This window comes from Opisthocomus hoazin, chromosome 1 (genome assembly GCF_030867145.1).
Source record: "Opisthocomus hoazin isolate bOpiHoa1 chromosome 1, bOpiHoa1.hap1, whole genome shotgun sequence".
Taxonomy (NCBI): Eukaryota; Metazoa; Chordata; class Aves; order Opisthocomiformes; family Opisthocomidae; genus Opisthocomus; species Opisthocomus hoazin.
In genome coordinates, this window is record NC_134414.1 from 103,458,684 (window position 1) to 103,486,197 (window position 27,514).

At 52.7% G+C, this 27,514-nt stretch overlaps 1 protein-coding gene across 3 annotated transcripts; it reads left to right on the top strand.

Annotated features, from left to right (window-relative positions):
* Nucleotides 1-803: 803 nt before the first annotated feature.
* On the top strand, nt 804-25,573 carry LOC104327742 (cystathionine beta-synthase). Of its 3 annotated transcripts, XM_075443585.1 has the most exons (17): nt 804-853; nt 982-1,142; nt 2,880-3,031; nt 6,909-7,015; nt 9,511-9,645; nt 10,531-10,610; nt 11,869-12,000; nt 13,225-13,294; nt 14,611-14,702; nt 15,843-15,968; nt 16,994-17,078; nt 18,688-18,793; nt 19,371-19,442; nt 20,675-20,809; nt 21,375-21,483; nt 22,248-22,332; nt 25,295-25,573. In XM_075443585.1, the coding sequence occupies exons 2-17, from the start codon at nt 1,131-1,133 to the stop codon at nt 25,390-25,392; spliced, it is 1,596 nt and encodes a 531-aa protein (XP_075299700.1). In that variant the 5' UTR covers nt 804-853; nt 982-1,130; the 3' UTR covers nt 25,393-25,573. The 3 variants fall into 3 exon arrangements, with proteins under 3 accessions (XP_075299700.1, XP_075299750.1, XP_075299821.1); XM_075443635.1 differs by lacking the exons at nt 804-853; nt 982-1,142; nt 2,880-3,031 and adding an exon at nt 6,593-6,614; XM_075443706.1 differs by lacking the exons at nt 804-853; nt 982-1,142; nt 2,880-3,031 and adding an exon at nt 6,694-6,752.
* Nucleotides 25,574-27,514: the final 1,941 nt, after the last annotated feature.

Below are 27,514 nucleotides of genomic sequence, written 5' to 3' on the forward strand. Positions count from 1 at the left end.
CTGGTGACACCGCCCTAAGGCAGGGGTGCAAACCCCATCGTGGCAGGGGGCCAGTGACACCAGACCCTCTCCGGCTTTCCCCACAGCTCAAAGTCGCTCCGGCAGCTGCTCCGTGGGGGAAGATAGGGCACAGGCAGTGCGGCCACGCAGCCAGGGCTGGAGGGAAGAGGGGGTTTGCACGGGGCCTCGCAGCCACTGCCGGCCTCCCTCGGGGCCAGCAACCACCAGGGCAGGGAGCCACGTGCAGATAAAGAGTGAAGAGACCCGCAAAAGCAGCCCTAATAATTTCAGCCCCCTGCCTTTCCTCTCTTTCCACCCCATCACAAAATGGTGATGGGCATCACCAAGAAAAAAAAAAAAGAAAATTTTTAAAATCTAGTTTGCCAACATTTTGGCTGGTAACCAGTGAACTCCATTGTGAAAGCGCGATAACTACCTCTGGCTTATCTCTTCTTTACCCACTAGTGACTTTTGCTCCTTCCCAGTTCATTCATTAGGTAAACAGAGATTTGCTTGGGGAGATACACTCAAGGCCGACACAAATCCTGGCTTGCAAGGAAATGAATTTTTTTTTTTTATTTAACCCCTCCCAAGAAGCAACAGGTTTGGCAGTGGTGGGAAAGAGCGCTGGGAAGCGAAGTTTGCCGGGAGAGATTTTGTCAGACAGACTGCAGGTCCAAGCTGTTGAGCGTGACCACTCTGCACCCTCGTGGTCTGTCACTGCTTTGTGGGGCTGGGGTTGGTGTCTCCAGAGGAGAAAAGGCAGCTCAGCACCAGATGTGGAGGAGACCTGGTGTCCCCGGCCTGCCGTCCTGCTTCAAGCTTCAGTCCTGGGGCCAGGCAGTGACATGAGGTTGTGGACCTCCATCTTTGAGATCCCTGGGCACCTCTGGCTGAGAAGAAAGCTCGGCCACACACTGCGGGCTGTTTCAGCACTCTGCTATGGCTCGAATAATGGTGTGGTGTATTTCTGTGTTTCAGGGACAGCCCAACACGCCGGGAGCGAACCGCAGCCCCATCCTCCTGACCAGTGGAGAAAACACCGGGAAAGCCCGGCGCTGACCTCAGGTAGTCCCGCCACGCTGCTTCAAAGAAGCTTCCGCCTTGTGGGTGAAGCAAACAGGAGGAGGATGGCAGAAAAGGTAATTCTGCCCTTGGGATCACATGTCTGGCCACAACTTAATCAGATAATCAGGACCCAGCCACAACAGCGTGTTGGCTGCTTGCCTGGCCGCTGTGAATCAGCTGGGCTCTGCAGGCGCGGAGGCAGCCCGAGTGTCCGGGAGGGCAGAGCGGTGGCTTTGTGGCCTGGGACAAGGACGATGCTCCGCGCGCCCATCGGCCTCCGTGACCTGTGCTCTGTGTGTTGGCTCCAGTGCCCGCCTGTCAGTGGCCTGAATTCCTTCCGCAGAGGACAGGCGGTGGCTCGTGTGGGTTTCCTACCTCCTCCTCCCTCCACGTGGCAGGCCTGGTCCTTCTGAAGGCAGTCCTCTGCGACTGGAAATGGGGTATTTCTTCTTTGTGTCACTGGAATTCTGGTTTGGTTCATACCAAACTCCCCACATTACGACTTTGTTCTCAGTCTGAAGTAAAATGGAGAAGGAAGGTCCAACATCACGCCCTTGAGAATTTCTACTACAGTAAATGAGAGCGTTACTCTTGCTCTAGTTGGAAAGTGCACCACCACAGTAGTAGTGTAGGAAGACAGGGCTCGCTGTGCTACAACAGGCAGGTTAACACCAACTGTCATCATCAGTCGCAGTAAGACATAAGTTTTACTTGTGACCGTGACCCTACTGAGCTGCAAGGTCCCTTTATTCAGCAAAGGCAAATTCATTCTGTGACCAAGCCAGAAAAGAAGCTTCCACGTACCAAAATCCTGTGTCTTTTCTCCGTGCGGCTGGTTTCCTTAGCAGAACAGGGTGGCTGATGAATTGCAGAGAGGGCCACACCAGAGCTCCGTGTAACCCCTGTTTCTGGTGTTGGTCAGTAGCAGATGCTGAGAATAAACTATAAAACCAGACTCCTCCTTTTCTCTGCATACGCATCTGCATCAGACTGCCGTGTTCACAAAGCGCAGGTCCATTAGGGCCAGCGTGTTTAAAAGACACTAGTGAACTCGACCTTGCAAACTTGTTTAACCCTTTTCTGATGCCACTTTTACCTGCTTTGCTCCTATAGAAGTTTCTGATAATTTCATTTTGTCTTATTATTGGGTGCTGAGAAACAAAAGTGTTTCTCAGTCACCTTCTCCGGATCCCCCAGGATTTACAGCCCGCTCTGGCCACCAGTTACCTGTCTCGTTTCCAGTCTGATGCGTCCTCCTCTATTTAAGCTGTTTTACTATGGAACTTGCTCTGTACCCCTGAGCACCTTTGCTGCCCTTCCCTGACGTTTTCTTTCTGTCACTTTTGTCACTTTTAATACACTCGAATGCCAGAGTAGAGGTGTCCTCTGGCCCTTTGAAGCCCACTGCCACCATACAAGTATTCTCAGATTATTGCTGGGTAGATTTATCTACAGTTTCTTCATTGCTAGGGTGAAAAATACTGCTCTTGAGCAAATAATTAATCACAGAGCACCAAATTTTCTAGTGGACAGGATGCTTCAAAGTACATTAGAGCAGGAGAAGACTTACAGGAGAAGGAGGCCAGGTGGTGGTTTGCCATGTGTGTGGTGTAGTACAACTGGCCAAAAAGAGCAATTGGATGCATCTGTAGAACCAGGTTTCTGAAATGCCGCAGCAGGGATGCCACACACAGGCTGGCCACCCTGCTTTCACACCCAAACACAGGAGTCATTCTTTGCCTTCATCAGTTATTGCCCAGGTGCCCGCTTTTCCTCCCAGGTGACCGTAGGTGTCTATTTCCACAACACAGGAGCTGACCAAGACGTGCTTGCTCATGAACGGCAGCTGCACAGGAAGTCAGGAAAGCAAAGCTGACAGCGCGTGGCTTCCCAACGTGCCCAGTAAGTGCACATGGACAGCTGCAACGCCTGCCACCAAGTCTCCACACTCCTGTATGCCCTTGTAAGTAATCCTTTCACGCTGGTTATTTCAGACTGCGGACAGCTTGGAATCTTATTCTAAAGATGAAGCCGTATTGTTGCACCAGGGTGGTCATGACCAGAAGTCAGTAGTTTGACAATATTTTACTTTGATGATGGTTTATTTTCCAGGAGGCAAATCCCACCTATTCTCACCTCTCCAGACAGAACTTTCTCACTCCCTTTAATATTGCAGACAGATGTGGCTGGCTTGAGACTCAGCTCTGTGTTTTCCAGCACACATTTGAAAGAATCTGCTAGCTTGGGGCATGTCATTTGAGAAGAGTTAAGATGAAGGTATTTCAGAGACAGATTTCCACCAGGCACATGTGTGCTTCTGCAGAGCGGACTTCGTGAGGTCTGGTGTTGCACGGCGGAAGCTCAGGCACCCCAACTGACAGCCGCTCGAGGAGATGCCGTAAAGGCTCTCCAGGCTGTAGTGTAACACACACACACAGCCCGAAGCTGTTGCACCCATCCCGGTGTGCAGCAGAGTTGGCAACAGCAGCGCAGTCATCAGTCAAAGAGCTGCAGCTCAGCCACCCTTGCTCATTCAAACAGACCGACGCTGTGTGCAAGCAGATTTCTAGGTACTAGCAATGTCTTCACCAATGTCTGGGAGACCTTCACGAAAATTGATTGCCAGGGCCTGGGCTTTTAGACAAGTAGGAAACAGCCCACGCAGAGGTTGCCCACTCTGCGCAAGTGACCCAAGAGTGCAATGCGAGGCGAAGTGATTGCTGTGAGCAACCGCTGTGAACCGTCCTCGCAGCAGCGGGTCTCCTCCCAGGGTGAGGTGAGCCTGCCAAAGCATCCAGGCGAGACTGTACTCGTGCTTTCATGGCCCGACAAACCAGACCCAGACAAGCCGTTAAAGACAAGGCTGTCCTGTAAATGTCAGGGGAACTGCGGACACGTCTCTCCTGTGCCAGAGGTGTAAAACATGAATTCACCTCCAGCGTGTGAGGACCTGGAGCCCGTGGGAGGTGCAGCACTGCTCTGCGTGGATGCCTGTCATTCCGGAGCCGGCTGGCAAGCTGGGCAGGACACAGCCAGAGCACGGCTACTGGCACATGTGAAGCCCAAAACATCCCCCGGGTCTGGCCCGTGAAGGAGGAGTGGGGTGCTCAGCCTCAGAACATCCAGGCACTCATCCAGCGCAATCCCTGCAGCAAGGGCCCAGGGACAGGATCAGCTCTTTTCAGTCAAAATGTTTTTTTTTTTGCTCAATTATCATGCTGACCAGTATAGCATTCTTGGTTTTTAAGCAATTTAGCATCTGGGTGCCACAGAGCAGCAAAGTGGTGCCAGTTCCAGGGCCCATTCCTTCCTCCCAGCCCGGAGCAGGGCAGCCGGGGAGCCCGGGGCAGCCCCAGCCCCAGGCATTGGCCACCTCCCTGGGGATGGGGGCTGGCTGAGGGGCCCCATGCAGCGTCACCGGGGCAGGGACCGAAACACAGCCTGCTGTATGGCAGTGAATAAAATACACTGGGGCATGTCACACCTTTTCTTTTACTTCGTGGCAGTGCATGGAGAGGGTTGGTTTGTTTTCTCTGCTCTGGGTAAAGCACAGATGGCAGCTCATGTGGCAAAAATCTCTGGACTTTCCGAGATTCCCGTGTGAAGTCTGATTGAGTTTTGGGGTAGAAGCAGAGGAAAGGGGTGGGGGAACACAAGATGTTATTTTAAATAAGAGTATTAATTATTTAAATGTTCCCAAAGATACAGAGGTAGACTGGTTCTGACAGTCCTTGAGCCAGTTCTGACCTGCTATAACCTCAGCAAGAATCACTTGGTTTGCCAGGACTGTTTTCCCCCTGGACGTCCTATGGAATAACATGCCATGAGTAAAGGCAGAAATCTCAGAGAAAAACCACCCTTGTCGACTGTGACCCTGAACTGATACCAGCAGGTGCAGGACTGGAGTGTCCCCACCGCATCCTTCAGGAGCACCAAAGGCGTTTGCCACTGGTTCTTGTATCCATAGCCCTGCTGCCTTCAGGCCCGTGCACAGAGCTCTCGCAGCTGGGGAAGGAAGCTGCCAGCGCTCGTCTTATTTTTGTAGTAAAATACAGCAGCGATTAGGAAAGGAATTTGATAGGAACTGCAGAAAATTTGCCCTAGAGCGAGAGAAAGGCTATTCTTTTTTGGGGACGGTCACTATGGCTGATGGTGATGCCAACGAGCTGTCCTGTTTCTGGCTCCCACCTTCGCCCTCCCGGCCAGGCTCCCTCCGGCAAGCAAGGCATCACAGGCTGCCTTCTGCTTCCCCGTCCCCTTGCCAGGCTCCACCACTGCAGACTGTGGAGCCACACGGCACCTCACCACGCCACATCACACCTTGCTGGCGTTCAAAGGGCGCGCTAGCGTCTTGTTTACCACAATTACTGGGTGAAGGTAAATAAATGGCCTTGGTTTTTTTTCTCTCAGGCTGACTTCCTGCAATCTAGATGTGTAATGCAATACACAGGTCACTCTCTTGAAAGCCAGGCTCTAGTTAAGCGCCGTCTGAAGGAGCTGGAGTCTCCTCATGTCGTGGCTCAGCCCCACTGAAATCCCTGAGCGTTTTGGTGGCTGGTAGAGCAGATGGAAGATGGCTGCAGTGGGGGGGAAGCTCATGGATCGAGTTATTGCCTCACGTTTACCAGCATTCAACGGAGGCTGTGATGTGTGCCGTAACACTTTCCATTGAGGGAGAGGTAACAACACGCGTGTAATACTCCATCATTTCTGGGCTTGAGATGCAAAGAGGCTGGCTCCTTTTGGTAGTAAAGACTTGCACAAAACTACTACCTCTGTACTCCTGCAAAGCAAGAAGCATTTATAACATGCTTGCAAAACCTGGAGGGAGGTGTGTGTGTCTTTAAGTAAATCAGCATGTCATCCCTGCACCATAGGGACTTTCTGTCGGCAGACAGGCATCTGCCTGGCTGTGATAGGAGACCAGGAAAACTTGGGTTCAAGGTTCAAAGGATGATAGTGGGTTAGAGGTGTGCAAAGGAGGGCTGAACAACAAGGGAATGGGGCTTTGTCACCCCACTCAGAGAGAGATGTGCTGGCTATCAACCAGGGACAATGTGTTTGTGGCCCCAATAAACACAGCCCTAGTCAATATTTTCCCTCTGTCTTTTAAAAAGTTCAAGGACACGAGTTTCCTGGCTGCATTCAGTTGTGAGCTGGGCAAACAATTCTTTTTCATTCTGGTTGCAATTGCTGTGACGCAGTTCTTGGCTTCTGCTGGAGTCTGACAGAGACTAGCAAAACCGTGAGGCTGGATTGCGCTGATCCAAGAGTTCAGCTTAATTATTTGCAAAAAAACCCACCACAGTCCTCTGTGGCTTGGGCCTTTCTGATGGCTTGGAGCCATCCTTGCAAGTCTAGGAGTCCTGGCCAGGCAAGCAACAGTTAGCCTAGAGATAGCTGAAAGTGCAAAAAATAGAGGTCGTGCTGGGTAGGACGGAGGAAAGAGGAGGAGCCTCATATTGCACACAGCCGCCTCCTAGCTTTGTCACCCGCTGTGTAAAATCCCAAGGCTTGTCGGCTCTTGTCACTTCAATGAGTTGTAGGTCTGACGTTGGGCCTTCCAGAACAAGACGTTTCAGAAAAGCTCTGGAAATTAATTACCTTATTTTTTTATGCAAAAGAATTAATAACTCATTATAAGAGTGATGGAAAAATGGAACTAGCTCCTGTTGCAATGAATTGTCAGTGGGCACCTTTTCTCTTGGAGTCGGGGTGTCTCTCAGTGGCCTTGCGAAAGCTGCTGAAATCTCACTCGGATTTTACCTTGGTACATGTTGCAGAACAGTTGCTTTGACTTGACATATTTCTCTTTTTTTTTTTTTTTCGCATGATTTCAGGCCAGAAGAAACAAAAATCTTGCCCAACATCCTGAAGAAAATTGGTGGCACCCCAATGGTCCGAGTCAACAAGATTGGGAAGTCCTATGGGCTCAAGTGTGAGCTCTGTGAGTGTCCCCTTTCCACCAGGTTTTCCCATGCCATGAGGTGAGGGTGAGGGGCGGTGCTGGAGGGGGCTTCGGAAGAGCCTCTGTGGAGAGCAAGCAGAGGCGGGGAGGGCCAGATGTGGCACGTGTTGGGTACTCCTGCTAATTAGGTCACACTGAAGTCCTTTGTCAGACCAAACAGGACGGTTTCGAGCTGCAACAGGCAGGCGGCTAATGGCAGTGAAGGCATCTCTTCTCCCAGATAACTGCAGAATAAGCTCAGAGCAATGCTGGGCTGAATTTGGGGATGGATGGGTGGGCAACATCACAGCACCAGGCAGAGATGCTGCAGCACCTGGGGCAGCACGCGGTGTGCATGGGACTGACTGGCCAAACCTTCCCAAAACGTGGTAGCTGAGATGGGGCGATGGGCACGGCAGGACTCCTCCAGCAGCCTGACCAGGCTGTGGGGACAGGGCGGGACCCCTCCAGCAGCCTGCCTGGGCTGTGGGGGCCAGGCACCAGCATAGCCCCTGGTCACTGGGCAGAGCCATGCCGGGCTGCGGCCAGGGGCCGTGTGGGAGCCTCATGGCTCCCTGAGTCCCACACAGGGGGAACTCTGCCTTGGCTTCACCTGGCCATGCCACCTCCACCGGCTCAGCTGGAGCCCGGCCAGGCGCTCCCATCTGCTGCACCACTGCCCCTTGGGCACCTTCCCAAAACGCACCCCCAGGCAGAGCAGCGGGGGCTGCAGGCAGCTGGGTTTGTCAGTGACACACGTGCCAGGCCCCGGTGCTAAGAGCCAGGCCAAGGCACCGGCTGCGGGGCCCAGTTTCCAGCAGGACTCAAGTCTTGCTCCCTGAGCAGATGTTAGTGTGGTGCTGGTGCTGTCCCACTAACGGCTGTTTTCAGCCTGGTCCCTACAGAAATAAGGATGATACCGTTAGGCTGTCTCTGTGCATATGGACTTTTCAGTCTCCTTTCCTATAATTTTGAATGCTGTTGGTTAATTTCAGCCAAACTGGGCAGAAAGAAGGGTGTCCTGCAGGCAGTAACATTCATGAATTTCACATAGCTGGGCACACATCCACATGGAGCGTGCTGTACTCTTCAACCAGATCCCTCCTCTGGATCTGGGCTCCTCATGCAACCCCCCTAACCCTGCAACCTCCCATGTTGCAGCACCTCTTGCTTCATGGAATGGCACCTCAGGGTACATTAGGGGACAGTGTAGCAGAGGTGGCAGAGGCAGGAGGACAGGTCTGCAATGCCTGGTCCCCCTCTGAAGCAGTCTGTCCCTTGGAGGACGTCTTGCTGGCGCAAGTGCCTGACGGGAGCTGGAGGATTTGGTGCAAACAGCAACGATGAAGGCGGGGACACCCTGTTTGTTGGGATGGTGTCTCCCTCCCCTGGCTCAGAAGAGGAAGGAGAGCAGGACAGGTAGAGCAGCTGCATGGTCCTCTCTGAGCTGCAGGTCAGCATGGAGCCTCTTAGCGAGCAAATCCACAGAAGCTTGCAGCACTGCCGCGTCACGGAAGCAGTTACGGCTGGACACGATTACCTTGTAATCTCTGTGCCTCTGGGGATCTCTGTGTAGCTGAAGTTTTGGCAGTCTGTATTATAAAATGTAATGATGAGCACAAGATTTTGGTTTCCCCATTGTTCTAGCTGCTGAGGTATCTGCTTGACTGGTCAGCCTGAAGTAGCTGTCTCTGCTAGGACGAAGTGAACGACAGCCTGAAAGCACCCATTTCACCCTGTTGTCCGTCAGCCAGAGCTCAGTGCCATCAGTTCAGATGTAGATGCTCACTAGAACCTTGGTGAGCAGTCTCCTGCCCCAAGCATCGGCGGTGTGGAGGGCCTGGTTAAGAGCCAAGGTGTGTCTCGCAGTTTGAGCCTGCCTTGGAAAGTCTCCATTAGCTGTTTTTTTGGTAGCTTAGTAAAGAAAACCTAATTTTGTCTGACCCTTTAAAGTCCATTTCTGTTGTTTGTTTTTCTTTATGGCACCCCATTCAGGACTACAGATCATCCCTACAGAAGGGCACCTTTTTAGATACCTATTAATAACTGCCATGCCCCAGGAAAGACCATGAGAGCTTGCTGAGACCCTGACAGTGGCTTGCTCAGAGAAAAGTCCTTGAGGCAGGGCAGCAAGGTGCATCATACTGGTGTGGGACCTTCCACCTAGGAATCACTGTGTGTCCAGTCAATTTTAAACCCATCCTGGGATTACCAGGCTTGCCTGCTGCCTTCAGGGTGCTGCAGGTGGAAGAAACAAGGGGGAAAGATGAACTGCAGGCAGGTATGCTTGTGGGTAATCCCATGACAAGCTGCAGCACCCTGTAAGCAGAAGGTGGATGTGCACCCCTGAGCAAAGGACCATCCCGCAGAGGAGGAATGGGTGTCCTCTAATGACTGCAGTGAGGGCTGGGGGAGCAGGGAGCTGGGGACCGCGGGGCAATCTGGTGCTCCCACCTGCAGCTTGTCCCTGACAGACCCTCACCTTTCGTCTCCAGTGGCAAAATGTGAGTACTTCAACGCGGGGGGCAGCGTGAAGGACCGCATCAGCCTGAGGATGGTGGAAGACGCAGAGAGAGCCGGGATTATAAAACCGGGAGACACGCTGATCGAACCCACTTCAGGAAACACAGGTGGGAAGGGCAGGGATGCTCCCTCCGCCTGGGTACTGGGCAGGGAGGCATTTCTGAGGGGCTGCAGGAGGGGCAGGGGTGCAAGGAGCTCTTGCGCTTGCAGCTACAAGGTCAGGCTGGGGCCCCGCGGCTCTGGCTCCATCCTCCCCTCGGCTCCCTCCCGGGGGTCCATGGGCATCCTGGGGTGCTGAGGTGCCTTGTTGCTGAAATTGCCAATGTCCTTTGAGGCCAGAGACAGCCCCCCTTGCCGCAGCCACCCCCCAGACACGGGGGCCCCCGGGGCCTCTCCCCAGGCTGCCTGCCCAGCCGGGGCAGTCGGGGTGGCACCATGCTTCCCACAGCCTCCCGCAGGGACATGCTGCTCCGGCCTCACCTTCCTCCTCTGGCCGGGGAGCCGCTGGCTCCATTCATCACCTCCTGTGAAACCGGAGCGAAGGCCCCCTTCACCTGCTCGCCACAGGGTGACATGTGCAGCTTCGTGTGTGTCCCCCCAAAACTGAGAGTGTTTGAGGCAGAGGGGGAGGCACTCCTGAAGCAAAGTCACCTCTCTCCTGTGCTTTGGAAAAGAAAGGAAGAGGCCTGAGCCCCGGTGAGGGGAGGATCGTACTCCCCAGCCTTGCCACTCGCTCTGTGGCACGCCAACAGGCTCCTGCAAGCAAGAGGGATGCTGCAGCTCGGCTCGCCTGCCAGCACGTCCCTCCATGCTCCCTGGTGCTCCCGGCACATCCCGAGAGGTTCGCGGAGGATGCCCTCACCTGTCGCCCATCCCTGAACATTTCTAGGCTACGCTCACTGGTGGGAGAGCGGAATGTAGGAAGCAGCGCACCTCAGTTGGCCCGGACAAATGCTGTGATTAACCAATTCCCTTTCCTCCCCACCACCTAGGAATCGGGCTGGCACTGGTAGCTGCAGTGAAAGGTTACCGCTGCATCATCGTCTTGCCGGAGAACATGAGTATGGAAAAGGTCAGAGCTCTGTACGGTATTGCCCCCCAGCCAGGGAACATCTCCCTCCCTGTCTCTCTCTGCCTCTCCCTTTCTAGAGATGGAGAGTCCTCTCCTTTAAAGGGTAACGAGCCTCACTGCACACACTGACATAGCTTTGTAGTTACTCAGAAGATTTCTCCTTAGGAAAAAAAAAAAAGCACACTGTGGTGATCTGGCTGATTATCTAGCGTCAGCGGTGCAGCTGGGGTCACGCATTAGACAACCGCGGTGCATGGCTGCAGAGAAACAGAGCGATGCCTGCTGTCCGCAAGGGAGAGGGCAGGATGGAGAGCAGGAGAGGCAGGCAGGCACTGGGGCTCAGCTGCTGATCCTGCTAACTTCCCTGCTGACATCTGGTGTGTCACTTGGTCTTTCTGTGTCTCTGAGGTTTTCTTTAACCTGGAGACACCTACGATCGTCTCAGCCTGCTTTCTCCAGACAGTGGAAATCGAGTCACTTGCAAGAGAGCTGATGATCAGGTGAAACTGTCATCCCAGAGATGGCAGAAACCTTTGTGCTGGGGAGCCAGAAATCTCACAAACTGCTCAGCTGAGCTCATACCAGTGAAGCGAGACCTGGACCCTGACTTGGCTCAAAGCTGAGCCCTGCTCTGAAGCACCACCCTCATTTCAACCTAGATCTCACCTCAACTCAGTCTGGATCAGATATCACCTCCAGCTGCCGTGGGCTTCACTTCCAGGCACCCTGACACTCATCCACCCTCCTCTTTTGATCCCCTCTCTGCTCAACAGCCACATCTCTCCACGAATTAATACCCTAGGGCTGATTTGTAGTTGCTCCTTCTCTGTGCTTGGTGAGGGAAGAGAAGGGACTTGGGGCAAAGACAGCTTTAAGACCTCCTCCTTGCATCCAGGGGCTCAGACCACAGCACACAGGAGACGCTGCCCCCTACCCTGGTGCCCTCTGCCCCTTTCCCCAGGCCCCGAGGAGCAGCACAGAGTCACCCACCTCCACCGCCTCCCCAGCCTGCCCCCCGGGTAGGACGGGGCACGAGGCCAGGCTTGAATCCGTCTGCTGGCTTCAGGCAGGAGGCCCTGGGTGCCTGGAGCATGTCGGAGTTAGCATAACCGAGAATCGGACATTGTATCTCCAAATGTTAAATGTCTCCTGCATGCAGAGCTCCTCTGGCCTCTGACGCTGCCGTGAGCCCACAGGTTTGTATTACCGTCGCTATGTGGGATCGGTTGCGTTACATCTACTCTCTTCCCTCCCAAAGGTCGATGTTCTGAAGGCACTGGGTGCTGAAATTGTGAGGACGCCGTGCGCCCGCTTTGATGCCCCGGAGTCTAACATTCGTGTTGCCTGGAACCTGAAAAGTGAAATCCCAAACTCTCACATCCTCAATCAGGTAAATGCTGTTCCTCCACCGACTCTTTCCAAACACGGTTCCTAGCATGTGCTCCAAGTGTGCTGGCATCTGGGGGCTTCGTTCAAACTGGCAACGGAGGCAGATCTCCCCAGTGTTTCATGGAGTTTGAAACTTAATCACTCCTCTGTAAAGCGTGGGGTGGCAGAAACAAAATAAGGGACACTTCCAAACCTGTAATGCTTCTGCCAATGCCTGGATGTGGCCGAGGCTGGGTTTTCTTGCACAGTCCAATTCTCCTCAAATTGTTTCAGATTTCACTATGACCTGAAAAAAATAACACGTTATGCCTGGCTAGCAGCCTCTGGTCTGCCTCACGCTGGGAAGGGCAAACACTGAAGATTCACACCAGTGGTTCCTGCAGCACTGGGTTTTGTACGGGAGGGCACTTCTTCCTCCGGTCTGACCCCGCTGCAGGAATGGGTCCCTATAGCGGGCAGGGAGCTGCTATGGTGCAGAAAAGTCAGGGAAGACATAGATGTCCTTCCTGTTAACAAAAAGGGAGCTCAGTGTCTAAATATGATTTCCAGAAGCAGCCTGGTCTACAGGTGTGCACACATTGCAGTTCCGTACCTGTGTATCCCCTGCGGTAAATCCCTCTGCAGAGGTTGGACAACTACTCTGGCCCACATCCCCCAGCCACCTAACTTGCTGCGCTGCCAGCCACAAGTGCCTCTGTGGGACAAAACAGATCTCAAAATTAGATAGAAGATACTTGAAAAAAGTATTCTAATATGGCACTTAAGGTAGGATTTTGAGTTTTGTTTTCTGAGCTGCTTAGAAGTATTGTGGGGTTGTGTTTCCAACATTTCAAGGCAACAGAGAAGGCTAACAACATTTCTGCCTAAGCAATAGTCGAAATACTGAGGAGCTTTCTTGTGGCCAGCAGCTAGGGCTTTAACAAAACCACCAGATCCCACAAAACCTGGCAATGTGGCAAATGACGCAGCTGCACCATCCCCACACCAAATAGGCACCAAGTGCCAGAGAGCAAGAGTTCGTGGGTACGTTTAATCTTCCAGTGTGGACAAATCCCAAGTGTCCTTAGAAACCTGTTCCAAAACGACAACCAGGATGAACACCTATGACCTGGCCTGGCTGGGCAGTTGCATGCTTTGGGTAAAGCTCGTCAGGAACTATTGCTAGTTTGGTATTTGACCTACACTTCACACAGTAACTCGTGCTGTTCTCTGTTGAAATAAACAGTACCGAAATCCAAGCAACCCCCTGGCTCATTACGACACCACAGCTGAGGAGATCCTGGAGCAGTGTGAAGGTACCGTCTGCGCTGTTGTTTCTGCGTGCTGAGGGTGTGCAGAGGGCTACAGCCCTCTCCGAGAGGCTTATTATACGTCGTTTATTGACCTAAATGTCTAGAAACGGCCAAAAGGGCCTCCGTAGGTGAAAGCACCCTTGACAATACTGACACACAGAGTATAGCAACTTCACGTAATCCACTCCAGATCTGCCGGAGCCTGCAGGGCTTCCCTGCTATGGCCTCCCGTTTCTCCTGCTAAAGGAGGAGACCAGAGGCTTAACAAAGTCAGGCTGTACCCAAGGAGGAAGAGCCCGTCTCTCGGTGGCTACAGCATCTCTGCAAGGATGACATCTCTGCCACCACGACATATCTGCGACCTGTTGGCTGAGGGCACAAGATGGCCCAGGAGGTCTCACTGGGGAATATAAACCCATCAGGGCATGGAAGGCTGCATCTGATCCAGGGCATTCACTGGCAAATCAAAATAGACTGAAACTCCACAGACTAATGACATTTCATGTGATGGATGGGGGAGGATAAATGACTATCACAGTCCATGTCTGTGCAGATAGAAGGGAAGTTTATTGCCAGCACTGAGAACAATCTAAAATGTAAATAGGACTCAAGGGTTTTAACTGGAGAGCAGTTATCATAATTGCAAAGCAGTTGGGGAGCAACAAAAACAAGAGTCCCAGCCTTCCCTCCACTAAAACATTTAGATTTTCTACTATTGGCTGCCAGCAGTGAAATATAAATCCCTTTTTCCCAATGTAGTTGTAGCATAAGCCTCTGAAGGCCTGAATCTAATTCTGCTTCTACTAGTCCTAAATCAGTACAATTTTGTTGATGCCAGTGGGGCTGCATCTGACCTATGCTAGTGCCAGGCAGACCTCTGCCATCTCTCCACTGTGGATGCTAACACCAGCTGAAAAGCTGTACCTGTCATTGCTACGTGTTGTTATTCACATGCATGCTTTTCTTCGACATGGTGTGGTTTGAAAAGGCTGGAAATGCTGAGATGGTTCCACGCCCTTAAGCCAGTAGATGCCAAAGATGCAGAAATCACAGAGTCCACTGGGAGACCTGGAGGTCATCTTCAGCCGCCCCCTGCACTGAGGCAGGATCAGCTGTGCTCAGATCCCACAAGCTCACCTGAGCTTCTCTGCAGGACGATGCTTTGGCCGCTAGCATGACCTCTGCCTGTCTGTTCCACACACGGGGCAGTAGCAGCAGAGGGACATGCGGTCTGCATCTGCGCAGGGCCTGACTAAAGCAGAGACCATGTCAGAGGCCATGCTGAGTCCTCACAAGCCTCTCTTCTCCCTAACCTGCAGGCAAGGTCCACATGGTGGTGATTGGGTCTGGCACAGGAGGCACCGTCACTGGTGTTGCCAGGAAGCTGAAGGAGAAATGCCCAGAGTGCAAGGTAAGCTGGGAGGCAGGGCTGCCCGCTGGGACCTGTGGCCCCGCATCTTTTCCTGCCCACACTTTTGATCAAGCCCAGCCCCACAGCTCACCTGAGCAAGCTGTTGTTGTCTCCACCTATCTTTTTTTTTCACAACGAGCTTGGCTTTTGTTGGAAGCAGTTTGGTGGTGTGCTCAGCTTGACCTAGATCCATCCGAGTGCCTTAGAGGTCAAAGGCTCCACAGCCTCCTTCCTAATCCCGCCCTGCCCAGTGCCCTGCCCTTTGCAGGGCGCAGCCAGATGTCCCCCAGAGAAGTGGCTGGCTCAGCTGGCATCACTGCTTCCGCTCCTGGTTACCCTGGCTGCTGAAAGCTTCTGCTCCAGCAGCCCCACGGGGGCACAGACTGTGCAAGCACTTCTCATCTGCCGTTGCAAAAGCCTCCGTGCTGTGTGGCTGACACCAGCCACAGACGCTCATTCCGCAGAACTGGTGCTTCAAGGCAGGCTGGAGGCTTGACGGTTACTGCTTCCCCGGTGCAGCCGGTGTGTGAGCGATCCCTGATCCACCGATGGCAGACAGAGGTGGTGTGGGCCCAGCCACTGGGGGACCGGGGTGTGAGATAACCTAGCCGACTGCTCGAAGCTGCGTGTGGAGCAGTGTCGCCATCACTTCTTAAGCTGGGTGCTTAAGAAGCCTCAGCCCAGACATAAAGCTGTAAGCAACCAGGGATGTGCCACTATCAGCCAGCACAACTAGATCCAGAAAGGATGTCTGTAGCCATGGGTTTCTACAGGTTTGACCTCACTAGCTGGCTTTGCGCTGGAGCAGATGAAGGACCACTCACACTATCTTAAGGGTTGAGCTTTGGAAGTAGCAGGCTCTGCCAAAAGGGTGGTGACAAACACCTTGAGAGTGATAACATTTTAAGCCACCAGTCACTTCTGCAGCAGCTGAACATTACTTCGGATCCATTTAAGAAGACGGTGGGAAACAGTATCTTTTTATCCTGGAAGCTCTCCATGCTGCCAGTGGATAGGAATATTAATATCATGGAAAGGAAAAAGTTGCTGATAATGGCATGGGTAATTTTTCCTTGGTGCTGTGTGTTTGATTATTTCTGAACTCACTTTTTGGTTTAACAAAACCTCCTCCCCTCAAAGATCATCGGCGCAGATCCTGACGGCTCCATCGTCGCTCTGCCCAGTGAGCTGAACCAGATGGACACCACGGCCTCTGAGGTGGAGGGCATTGGGCATGACTTTATCCCAACTGTCCTTGACAGATCAGTAAGTAGCTGTGTGATGAGAGTCCCTGTCTGATCTTTGTCCTTGCATCCAACCTACTCCCAGTTTCAGAAGCAGCCAGCTCTGGCCCCCAGCTGCGGCCCAGCCCTAAGGCCGCTCGTGTACCTTCCCAGTGCAGAACAAGCTGTTGCGTGGGGATTGGGACCCCAGTGCTAAAGCGTCTCTCTGAGTAAATCTGCTTATAACTGACCTACAAGCAGAAGCCACATACAGGGGCCACGGTACCAGCTGCATCAGCTCAGCCTCACCCGTGTTCAGAGCGTGTCCCTCGTACTGCAATCGCACAGAAGAGGTCAGTGCTGAGGCTGCTTTTCATCACGCGAACGTTTCCCGAGCCTTTGCTGTCGTAGGCACCACATGCACACCGCAGAAACCCTGCACCATTTGTGGGCTGGGAGAGAAGATCCAAGCCATGTAAGACACAGATTATGAACCTCGTACAGCTTCTTGTCAAGTTTCTTCTTTGTGTATCAGTTGCCACCAGGTACAACGCTTTAAAGACCTACCTCAAGCTGCCTGTGCTCCCCCAGTCTCATTCTTAGAAAGGTCCCCCACAGCCTCAGATCCCAGATTCTTTCTGTTTTCAGGTCTTATGTTAACCATATCTCTGCTGTCGATGCATGGCTTTAGAGCTTTGACCTGTAGTAAACCAAAACTCTTTTTGTAGTTGGATCTGATTTGCCTGGTAAAGTCTTGACCACTAATGTAGCCTAGCCTGGGACATCGTGAACACCACTCACTCTTCTGCATCATGACTGTGGACCTGTCAGATCTCCCTAACTCTCCAAGGAAAGGGTGCTGGCTGGAAAGGCTACGGTGGGTGCCTGCGAGCAAGGACACACCCTCCAGGCCAAGGATTCCCTGACAAGTGAATTTGCTTTCAACAAGCGTGGGAAGCGGCTTGGGGCTGCCAGATCCCACAGGCATCAGCACCACGGCATGCCTCGGAGGGTCAGGACAGCCTGAAATAACACCGCCAGGAACCAACCTTGTTGCTTTCTCTGCAGGTGGTTGATCAGTGGTATAAATGCAACGACAGAGACTCGTTCCTCATGTCTCGCAGGCTGATTAAAGAGGAGGGATTGTTGTGCGGTAAGCACCAATGACAACAGTTGCTTCTCTTAACAAACTTTCTGAAGCTCATCCTTTTGGGACCAAACCACTTTGGGGTAGGTGCTCTCTGCATTGTGTGTCTGCTAGGTTAACGGGGCTGAACGGCCGAACCCTGAGCTGGTGTGTAGGTCGCTGTAGACTTCAGAGGTGTGGCAGTGAGTCCGTGCCCTGGGATCTGACTCATCGGTCACAATAATTATAGAAGCAATAACTCTCCTCTTACCGGAGCACTTTTGCACATGGAACTGGATCTTCAGGTCTAATTCTGTGTGGTGTAGTGTTACACGGGCTGAAAAGAAGATTAATGGGACCCAGGGCAGGACAGGTGGGCTAAAACTGTCGCTCTGCTAACAGCTCTGTGAGGCTGTACTCTCTGTCGTTGAACGGTTGCCACACCAGAGGTGCCAGGTTTGGGCCAGGAAAGTTTGAAAGTAAATAAAGCGTAAGATGGTCTTACTGAGTATCTCTCCCCATGCCAACAAGCTGTAAGTGATCCCACCGGCTTTCCAAAATGAGCAGTTGCCCTCTGACAAACCCTGCCTGTGCCCTGAGAACCTCTACACGGCATCAGAGTTTTTTCAGCCTTCCCTGCCGCTGAGCAGCTAGCTATAGGTTTGCATCCAGGACCAGGCAATAAGTAGGCTTGTTGTTATAGCTGAGAGAAGTCCCGAGCGCTCACATCCAGGGAGTTTTGGAAAAGATCAGGTCATTTGTAATGAAACGTTTCAATGTTGATTTAACCTAGCAGGCACAGAGTCACTGTGTTTCAACAGAAACCACTTGCTATAATTTATGAATAGCTTCATGTTCCCAGAACTGCTTTTTTCAGGGCCTTTCCTCATTTGTTTGAAAAATGTGACCCAGTGCTAATTTAACCTGCTGTAAAATACGTGCTGCCTTGAATGCAGTGTGTTATTGGCACACAGATAGAGGAATGCATTTGACTTCCATTACTCAAACTACTGGTGGAAGAATTGCCTTTGTAAAGCAGGGACCTGCTTTCCCTACGTGCAGCAAACCACATGCGTGCACACAGACACAGGGAACGTTTAAGTCTTCTCATCACGTTGGCCTGGTATTCCAAGCATGAATGTAATGTTTATGTTTTTTTCAATCTTTACAATGCATTTAAAGCCAATGTTTGATTGCCAAATATGTCAGCCAAAAGCTCTAGATTTGGCATGGTCTTCTCCTCACCTAAAGGAAGGGTGTAGTGTGGGCAGCAGTGGTATGAATGTCCCGTACCGAACCTTCCAGCCCTTGGCCTGCCCTCAGAGTCACCACAAGAAGTGGTTCACAAAGTCCATAACGTGATTCTTATGCTGCCTCACGAGCCCATTGCCAAGGGCCACCATGAGAACTTATCCCTTCAGTCCCTATCTCTTCCTGACCCTAAAGCCTACAAGGCTGTGGGGCTGATTGTCCTCCTACTCCCAGTGTCTTGAGCTGCCCTGATATACGAGGTGCCACTTCTGCTACTGCTTGGCCTGGGTGCTTCTGGTAGCATCAGCCAGGGCAGTGCTGTGCCCCATGCCCTGCACCCTGGGCATCCTCAACGCTTGTTCCTCTCTTCTTGGTATCCTTCCAGGTGGCAGCTCAGGCAGTGCCATGTCCGTCGCTGTGCGGGCTGCCAAGGACCTGAAGGAAGGTCAGCGCTGCGTCGTCATCCTGCCCGACTCCGTCAGGAACTACATGTGAGTTTCTCGCTTCCTCGCCGGCTCTCTGGCAGTGGGGTGCGAGCTCCCGTAGCCTTCTCCCTGCATATGGCCTGGGCTGGGGCCATGGGGCCCTTCGGTGACGTGAGCTTAGCACCGCTGAGCCCAGGTAGTGTGGGTTGCTGAAGAGCCACCCCAATAATTCTGGTAGCAGGGCACCCTGAGTGAGCCCGCAGTGAGTCCCCCTCCAGCAGCTCACAGAGAAAAAATAAACAAACAGCAGGGAGTAAACAGCACACTACTGTGGCAAGCACCGGGTGCTGGGTGAGGGGACACTTGGGTTTTATTGCCGCTTGTCACTGACTGACTGCACGGAGCAGGAATCAGCCAAGCTACAGTTTTTGAACTTGCATGCCTAACGTTAGGAAGGCAAATAGCTGGCGTGCTTCTAAGAGCTACTGAGCACCCGCAACTCCCGCTGACCTTAAAAGGGGCTAAGAGCAGCCAGCTGCAAAAATCATGGGAGCCCTGGGGCAGTGCTGCGGTCTAGTGCATGAAACAAAGCACGACTTCTTCTGGGAGGCTCACAGACTCACTCTTTGTTGGTGATTTCTAGGTCCAAATTTTTGAATGATAAGTGGATGATAAAAAATGGTTTCCTAAAGGATGTCCAGGAGCACAAGCCTTGGTAAGACAACTTCCACTGGTATAAACTGTGCTAAGGGAACCAGCTTTCTGAGTCTGGAAATTCTTATCTTCAAAGGAAAGTACTATCTTTTAGAATTTAGAAAAAACGCAGTTAAGTCCAGATCCCTCCAGGGAGGCTGTGATGTCAGCTCCTGTCTCTTGAGTGCTGAGATATCCCAGTTCTCCAGTCAAAGTCTATAAAGGAGCTGTTTTTGTCCCAAAGTTGCTGATCCTCTCCCACGTGGCAGTCATTGTCCAGGCCACCTAGACCCTGCTGAGCAGAACAGCTGAGGTGGACATCTAGCTCCACACAAAGCCTCCTCTCTGTGCTCCACAGCTGAGGTGCAATAGAACATGGCTCCCTTCTGTGGCAAGAACCCTTTCAAACATCGCTGGAGGTCTTAACAGGCAGGAAACAGCAAATTTTCACTTTCCAGAGCTGTGGGCCAGAAAGATGACCAACTCAGCTGTCTCTTGCACACCATGGGGAAAGAGTACCCTCAAGGCAGGGAATCACAAACTGCTGATGCCAGTTGACATGTGGCTGGGCAAATGCTGGCTGCTTATAAAGCACCTAGTCCCACTTTCAAGACAGCAGGTATTATTGATGTCACCTGCTCCTTTGGGTTACTATAACCAAAGGTTATTGCAAAATATTTCCTAAAAATTTAATACGTTTCAAAGGCCTCTCACACTAGGTGAGAATTGCTCGTGGCTCTCCTGGCCTCTTGTGTTGCCCTGACTTTTCTGCAAGGATGAAGGGCTGAGATGAGTTGGGAGTTGCCTGTGGTCCCCAGCAAACAAGCCTAGCTTGTCCCTCGTAAGTCACACGAGCATCTCTGACAGGTTCTTTCCTGGAGGAGCTGCAGATGCTGTGTTTTGAGGACCGAGGACATAAAACAAAAAAATAAAACCTGTAGGCCTCCACTCATGAGCTTGAAGTGAAGCCCTCAGTAGCTTCCTTGGACTCAGGACAGCTCAGCACGTTACCGACTGCTGGCCTCAGCCCTGCCTCTGCAGTTGTATGAACACCGGGCATAGGGCTTCAGAAGACCTGGCCGGGATGGACTTGTAACGTTACTACTTCGGGGATAGGAGTGAGGTGAGATTTGCAGGCAGGCAGAATATCTCTGTGTGGTTGGTCTCACCTCTGCTGGCCTTGCCTGCCTTAGCAAGGCTCACAGCTGCGCTGCAGAGAGTAACAGCTTGGTGCTGCCATTTGTCTTTCAACAGGTGGTGGGACATCAAGGTACAGAAACTGAATCTCTCAGCCCCTCTCATTCTCCTCCCAGAAGTCAGCTGTCAAAAGGCAATTGAGATCCTCCAGGAGAAGGGATATGACAAAGCTCCTGTTGTTGCTGAATCAGGGTAACTGTTTTTACTCGTTAAAGAGATGGCCATTCACATGGGAAAAGCAGCCACGATCAAGCTAAAGAGAAGGTCCCATTTACTCATCCAGTGATGAGGGTCTTGTGTTGGATTCTGGGGTGCATATTTTTAAAGTATCATCTACCTGCTTGTGAAGATTCATTAAGAAAAATCCCTGTAAATGAGCTAGTTAGTTCAGGTCAAAGCCAAAACCAGTGCCTACCAGATTCAGCAGATGTTGGATCAATGGACAGGCAGGAAGAGGCGAGAGGAGAGGTGAGGGCTGGGTGGGAAATCCACATGGATAAACAACTGGAGAGCTCACAGGTTTTCCTTCTCCCAGCTGCTAAGTCCTGGACTGCAATAGCAGACTTTGCTGTTAAACCAACAGCTTGGTGAGGATAAGAATCTTCTCGTCCTGCTCAGATGAGAAAAAGGCTGGAGCCTCCTGCTGACGGCAGCAGCAATTTAGTCACTGACTTCAAGGGGAGCAGTTCAGCCCCTCCATTAAATGTGTGCCCCACCTCAGGTCTGACCTTTTGGAAAACTCCCTGTTCCTTTGCAGAATTATTTTGGGAATGGTGACCCTCAACAACACCCTCACCTCCGTACTGGCTGGAAACGCACAGTTCTCAGATCCCGTTACGAAGGTCATCTGCAACCAGTTCTCAAAGGTACAGCTAAGGCTGTGGCTGGTGTCCACTGCTGTCCGGGGACGGGGAGTGGAGGGGAGAGGTGCACCACCACGCTGAGGTGCGAGAGAAGCTGGGAGAAGATGTAATTGAAAAGACAGAGAGCTGAAGGTAGAGAGAAGTGGGGAGGGCAACGGAGATGTCATGGAGGTGAGAGTAAGGACAGGCACCTGCAAAAATACTTCTGAGCCTGTGGGGTTCAGACACGGGAGCTTTCACACCAAGAGCATAGGGCATGTATGTCCACCCATGTTCTTACACTGACAGAGCATTTCATCCCACCAGGGCATTGGGACCCTCTGGAAGCAGACCCCAGCCATTCCCAGGGCTCGGCAGGGCTGGGGCATCAGGCATGGGCTCTGACAGGACACGGGGCAGGTCCTGCGGGTGTGCAGGGGAAGGATGCCTGGGTTGGGTGGCCATCAGGAGCCCAGAGGCGGAGTGGGGTAGATGGACGCTGTTTTAGGGGAGCTGCAGCTGCTGCTCCTGTGCTGGCCCACAGAGGCCCTTTGGGCTTGGGGGCAGACAGTGCTGTATTTCAGCTGCAGCAAAGCCAAGTCTGCAAGCTGCCTATAGCCTCTCCCATCTCCCCAAAACAGCGTGGGTGGATGGGGTGCACCTGATCCCGCCCAGCCGGGTGCCACCCTGCCCGCTCACGGCTACAGTTAGAGGCAGGAGTCAGGCTCCCTGCTGCTGTCCTTTAAACGTGAAGTGAAACATAAAATGTCTCTTTTTGTCCTGTTTAGATTGGCCTGGAGGACAGCCTCAGGAAGCTTTCCTGCATCCTGGAGAACGACCATTTTGCTATCGTTGTACACGAGCAAATGCAGTGTAGGTATCTGCAGAAGCACTGCACAGGCTTTGCATGAATGTTTCAGCAGGGAGAGGGAAATTCTCAAATGGAGTGTGGCAGGTATCAGCGCAGCTGCTTCACCTGTGGAGCCCCTGAGCCTTTGCAGGAAGAATTTCTGCCCCGTGGCTCTGTAAAGCCCTGGAACTGTCAACTATTCACTCGCTTCCTTTCCTGACACCTTAGGGATGGGGGGAGAGGAGGGGAGCCTTAACCACAGGAGCCTGGGACCAGCACGCTACTGGGTGTGTGTCCTGCAGGAGCACTTCCCAGATCCTGGCCACGGGAGCTGCGTTGTCCCCCCAGGCAGGGGTGACGCTGGAGCACCCATCAGCTCCATCCCCTCCCCTCACCTCATGGTTTCCCATGAAAACCCACTTTTGGGGTTGGGAAGGTATTCATGATGGGATCTCATTTGGTCCCCTCCTCTGCAGCCGAGATGGGCTGTAGGCAGCAGCATGGGGCGCAGTGCCTTTGCTGTGCAGCTGGAGGTTCAGGCCTCTAACAGTCATTTAGTCTCTTGACCTTGAATTCAAATCATTAGCTTGCTGCTTGTGGACAACAGAGGAAACTATGGGGAAGTCAGGGATCTCTGTGGCCTTAGGATCCCAAGGGCAAGGTCGAAAGGAGCGTTTGGACACATTAGATAAAGCTTAGGTGGAATTCAGGCATATAAATGCAAGGGAACAAACTACGCAGTCTGTATCCCACTGCTTAAGGACCTTCTGATGCGCATGCCCAGAGGCTGTGCCACCTTCTCTGAACATCCCTGTTCCCACTTGCCGCCCCGGAGGTGCAACCATGAGATGTCCTCATGCCTGTGTGCCCCAAGGGGTCTGGATAAATTTGTATGCTAAGCGGCCTTGCAGGCTGGGTGCTATCAGACACCTACCCTGGAGGTCCATGGCAAGTAGAGAAGGCTGAAACCAAATGTGTTGGACTGTGAGCAAGCCCTGTGCCAGCGGCATGCGAGTCAGGAGGCACAGTGCACACTGATGCGTGCGGCCTGCGGCATCTGTGTATGAGCCTTGCCTGGACCGCGGCTGGGTATAGGGGTGCTCTGCCAATCTGGGAGCACCACTGGACTAGTCCAGTAAAGCAGCTGTACCAGCAGCTCTGCTTTATTCTTAAACCACTGTACAGCCACCTCCTTCTCGGTGAAGCCAACCGGCTCAGTAGCGTCACGTGCGGTAGCACCATGTCAGCACGAGGGCTGCTTACACGTCGATGGCAGCAGGGATCACACTTTGTTGCTCCCCTGACCAAAACAGGTATGGTGGCAGGTGCTGTTCTGCAGATCTGACCCAACGCACGTTTCCAGTACAATTACACCGCAAAACTTCTAGAAGTACAAATTTGGCCTTATCTCGAGGGAGCTGCTTTGTTTAAAATGTTAGCAACGTGCAAAAAGAGTCGGAAGACCCATGTTTTGGTCTTCTGAATTAGAGCTTAAGGGTGTATTTATACTGATTTTGCGGGATTACATGTTGAACACGCAAAGCATTCCTACAGTGGGCAGCTTGCAATAGTGTGCTGGATCAACGGCTAGGAAAGGGCTTCCTGCTGCTGAACTCGGGGCCGCCGAAACTCACCGTGTGCAAACAGGGGCTACAAAGACGATGAGGGAACTGGAGCATCTCTTCTACCAGGAAAGGCTGAGGGAGCTGGGCTTGTTCAGCCTGAAGAAGAGAAGGCTGAGAGGGGACCTTATAAATGCCTTATAAATATCTTACGGGTGGGTGTCAGGAGGATGGGGCCAGACTCTTTTCAGTGGTGCCCAGCGACAGGACAAGGGGCAATGGGCACAAACTGAAGCAGAGGAAGTTTCAGCTGAACATGAGGAAGAACTTCTTCCCTCTGAGGGTGACAGAGCCCTGGAACAGGCTGCCCAGGGAGGATGTGGAGTCTCCTTCTCTGGAGATATTCAAGACCCGCCTGGACGTGGTCCTGTGCAGCCTGCTGTAGGTGGCCCTGCTTCGGCAGGGGGGTTGGACTAGATGACCCACAGAGGTCCCTTCCAACCCCACCATTCTGTGATTCTGTGATTCTGTGATCCCAACCCCTCTGCTTGTGTCTCGTGGCCTGCCACCCCGAAGCCCCATCAGCTCTGAAACTGGCTTGCGAGTCCAGCCATGTTCCCACAAAAAGTTGCAAACAAAAGTCTCTCATTCAAAGCCGCCTTTGGTGCGCATCTCCAATTCTCTCACCAAAAACAAAGCTGGGCAGAATTTCCTTTCTCATCTAGGTTGTCATTAAATAACAAAAATCTATCACATTTTAGATAGATATAAATTAAATGGTATCTGCAAATTACATGGTACCCACCAAAAAATATCAGCCGGCTGTATGCAGTGCCTCTTGCTCTGGTTTTCAAATAACACTCGTTTTCTTTTCCAGAGCTGCTGTTTTAATGCCGTCACAGTTCCCCCCTTGTTTATTACCTTCTCCCCACACCTTCGGAGCTTGCATTTTATCTCGTGTTTGGGCTCTGATGGCTAATTTTATTTTTATTTAAGAAAACATTTATCAGATAGTTAAAGTAATTGTTGCAATGCTGTTTTATTAATGGTGGTGCAGGACCTTATGAGAGCAGAGCAGACAGCATCTCACCGCCGCTCTTAAAGAGTTTTATTAGTTTGGCCTGAAAACTTCTGTGGTGGCAGAAGCAGGACTGGAACAGAGGTTGGGTAAAAACAACCAGGAAATTGAGCTTTCTGCTCCGGTAAAGGGTGCGTTATCTGCAGCTAAAACCTCCCTGAAGCAATCCCAGTAACCCAATCAGTCGTTTCTGTGAGGCAGAGCAGAGACAGCTGCTGTCCCTGTCAAGGTTTTCTTTAATGAGCAAACAGCAGCCTCTGCACAGCTGTGGGGGGGTCCCGTCCCCCTCCCCCCCCCCCCCGCTTTTTTTTCCCCCCACTAAAATGGCATTTTCTGTGCTTACAGTGAATGGAAATGGCAGTTCCTTCACGAAGCAGACGGTGTTCGGTGTGGTCACAGCAGTGGACCTCCTCACCTTTGTCGGCAGAAACGACGCGAAGTAGGGCAGCCGCTGGGCTGCACCCACCTCCGCTCTCACCCCGAGCCCCAGCCGCCCGGCCGAGGGTGTGCTCTGGGCTAACCCAGCCCGTCGTTCCTCAAAATGACTTGGTGAAAATTGTAATGCAATGACCATTTGTCCGCTAAATGCCACCCAGAATATCACTAAAGAGAAGATGACTAAAGAAACTGCGTTTGATAGCCATGTGTGGTCGCATGGAGCTTCCCAGGGCTGCAAGGGATGGTTGTCGCTGCCCGGATTTTAGCAGGCGGGGGTTTGGTGGGTACCCATGCGCTGCTGGTGCTGCAGCTGCCGCAAGCCGCCCCGGTGCTGCCCCGGTCCCACCACAGCCAGAGGCTGTCTCCACCACCAGAGAAGAAGGGCTGGGGGCAAACCACGGCTGCACCCTTCTGCCCCTCTCTACCCCTCGCGGGGTGGGCTGCAGGCACCCCCCGAGACCTCCTCCTCACCCCCGGCCCTGCCTGGGGGCCAAGGAGGCAGCGGGAGAGGCCGGGCTCTGGGGGAGTGATGGGGGGGGTAACGGGTGGGAGGCGGCACCCCAGTGTGTGGAAAGGGGAAGCTGTGCAGGCACGGGCAGGAGGGATGGGAAGGGACAGCCGAGGGCTGGGACGGGCAGGGGGGATGAGGTACTGGGCCGGTGGGGAACCATTGGTCCTGTAGAGGCAACGGGCTTTTGGGAAACACCTTCCTCACCTCTGGGGGAGGCTGGTGACACCGCACCGGGTGGCCCACACATGGTCCTGCGGAACGGCCAGCGAACAGAACCCATTTGAGAAGTAAAGATTCATTCTCACAATATAGGAACTGGGAGAGGGGATACGGCTTCATCCCTGTGTCCTGTAGCAGTCGTCTCGTTACTATGCATCCTGCGAGCTCGTTATCGAGGGGCAGGGGGGAAGGCAAGGTCAAACTTAATTTGGCTGTCAGGGTATTATGTTCCAGGAACTGATAATGAAGGCCAGAAGAGCCATTTGCCCTGGCGGCAAAAACATAAATGAAAGCGAATGCGAAAGGAGGGCTGTGGCACCAAACTGGAGCGCTACCGAAACCCAGTCTGGGGGAGCTGCTCTGAAAAGATGCAAAGAGCTTTGCAGTCTTTCCGTGAGTCTCGGGGGCTGCTCCAAGCGGACAACAACCAGTTGTGATTTTGGCTTGCTGCTAAGTGGCTAGGCCCTACTTTCAATCTAATCTAGTTTGTACGAGACTTCTATGAAGTTATAGAATGCTGAAGTGTTTACGTTTAGGAAGAATGTCTCTGCTGCCTTTTGTTTCCTGAGTGACACAAGCTATATCAGATCTTCTGTGAGTTTTTGCTTAAGTAATAACCATATTTGTGCAGAAAAAGTAAAAACTGATTAGCTCAACCTCATTGTATTGTCTTTATTGCAAGTCTGTTGCAAATTGGAGGATATTAGTCCACGCCTGCATGCCATGCTCACATGAATAAGTCTTAAGGTGCCCCACAACTCCATCAAGCCCAGCCTGGGACATGCCAAACCCTTCCCGATGCCCCTAGCTGTAAGATGTCCCTCTGTGCAACAGACCTGGCTGCAAGAGAAGGAGGGGAGATTTGCCTCCACCCGACAGCCAGGGGCATGTCTCTCTTTGCAGGGAGCTCCCCTTCACCGGGGGCTGGGACCCTCTTCTCCACCCCCCAGGTCCCCCACCTCCTAAATGGGTACCCCAGCAAGTCAGCTCTTGCCTCGAAGGCAGCTCGTGAGTTTTAAGCTCCTTGGGCTGCTCCAGGCACGTGGCCACCTTCGGGGGGGTGACCTGCCCGTGCCTGGAGACCACTGCCACCCTGCCCACAACAAGCCCCTCTGAGTGCACATGGAAACAAGCCCCTGCATGCTGGGCAGGTCTCTCTCAGGGCTTAGGGAAGCTTTAGGGTGCCAGTGTCACACCTGGCAGCTTTACAGGAGGAACGAGAGCTCCAGGCTGCTGCTGCACATGCGTATGTGTGCAGACAAGAGCTTCAGACAGTTCTCTTCACAGAATCACAGAATGGTGGGGGTTGGAAGGGACCTCTGTGGGTCATCTAGTCCAACCCTCCTGCCGAAGCAGGGTCACCTACAGCAGGCTGCACAGCACCACGTCCAGGTGGG

Bases quoted from the DNA above. Each gene is read 5' to 3' on its own strand.
- LOC104327742 (XM_075443585.1), top strand. The intron at 18,794-19,370 runs GTGAGTTTCTCG...GGTGATTTCTAG, and splicing joins GACTCCGTCAGGAACTACAT to GTCCAAATTTTTGAATGATA. The intron at 20,810-21,374 runs GTAACTGTTTTT...GTTCCTTTGCAG, and splicing joins CCTGTTGTTGCTGAATCAGG to AATTATTTTGGGAATGGTGA.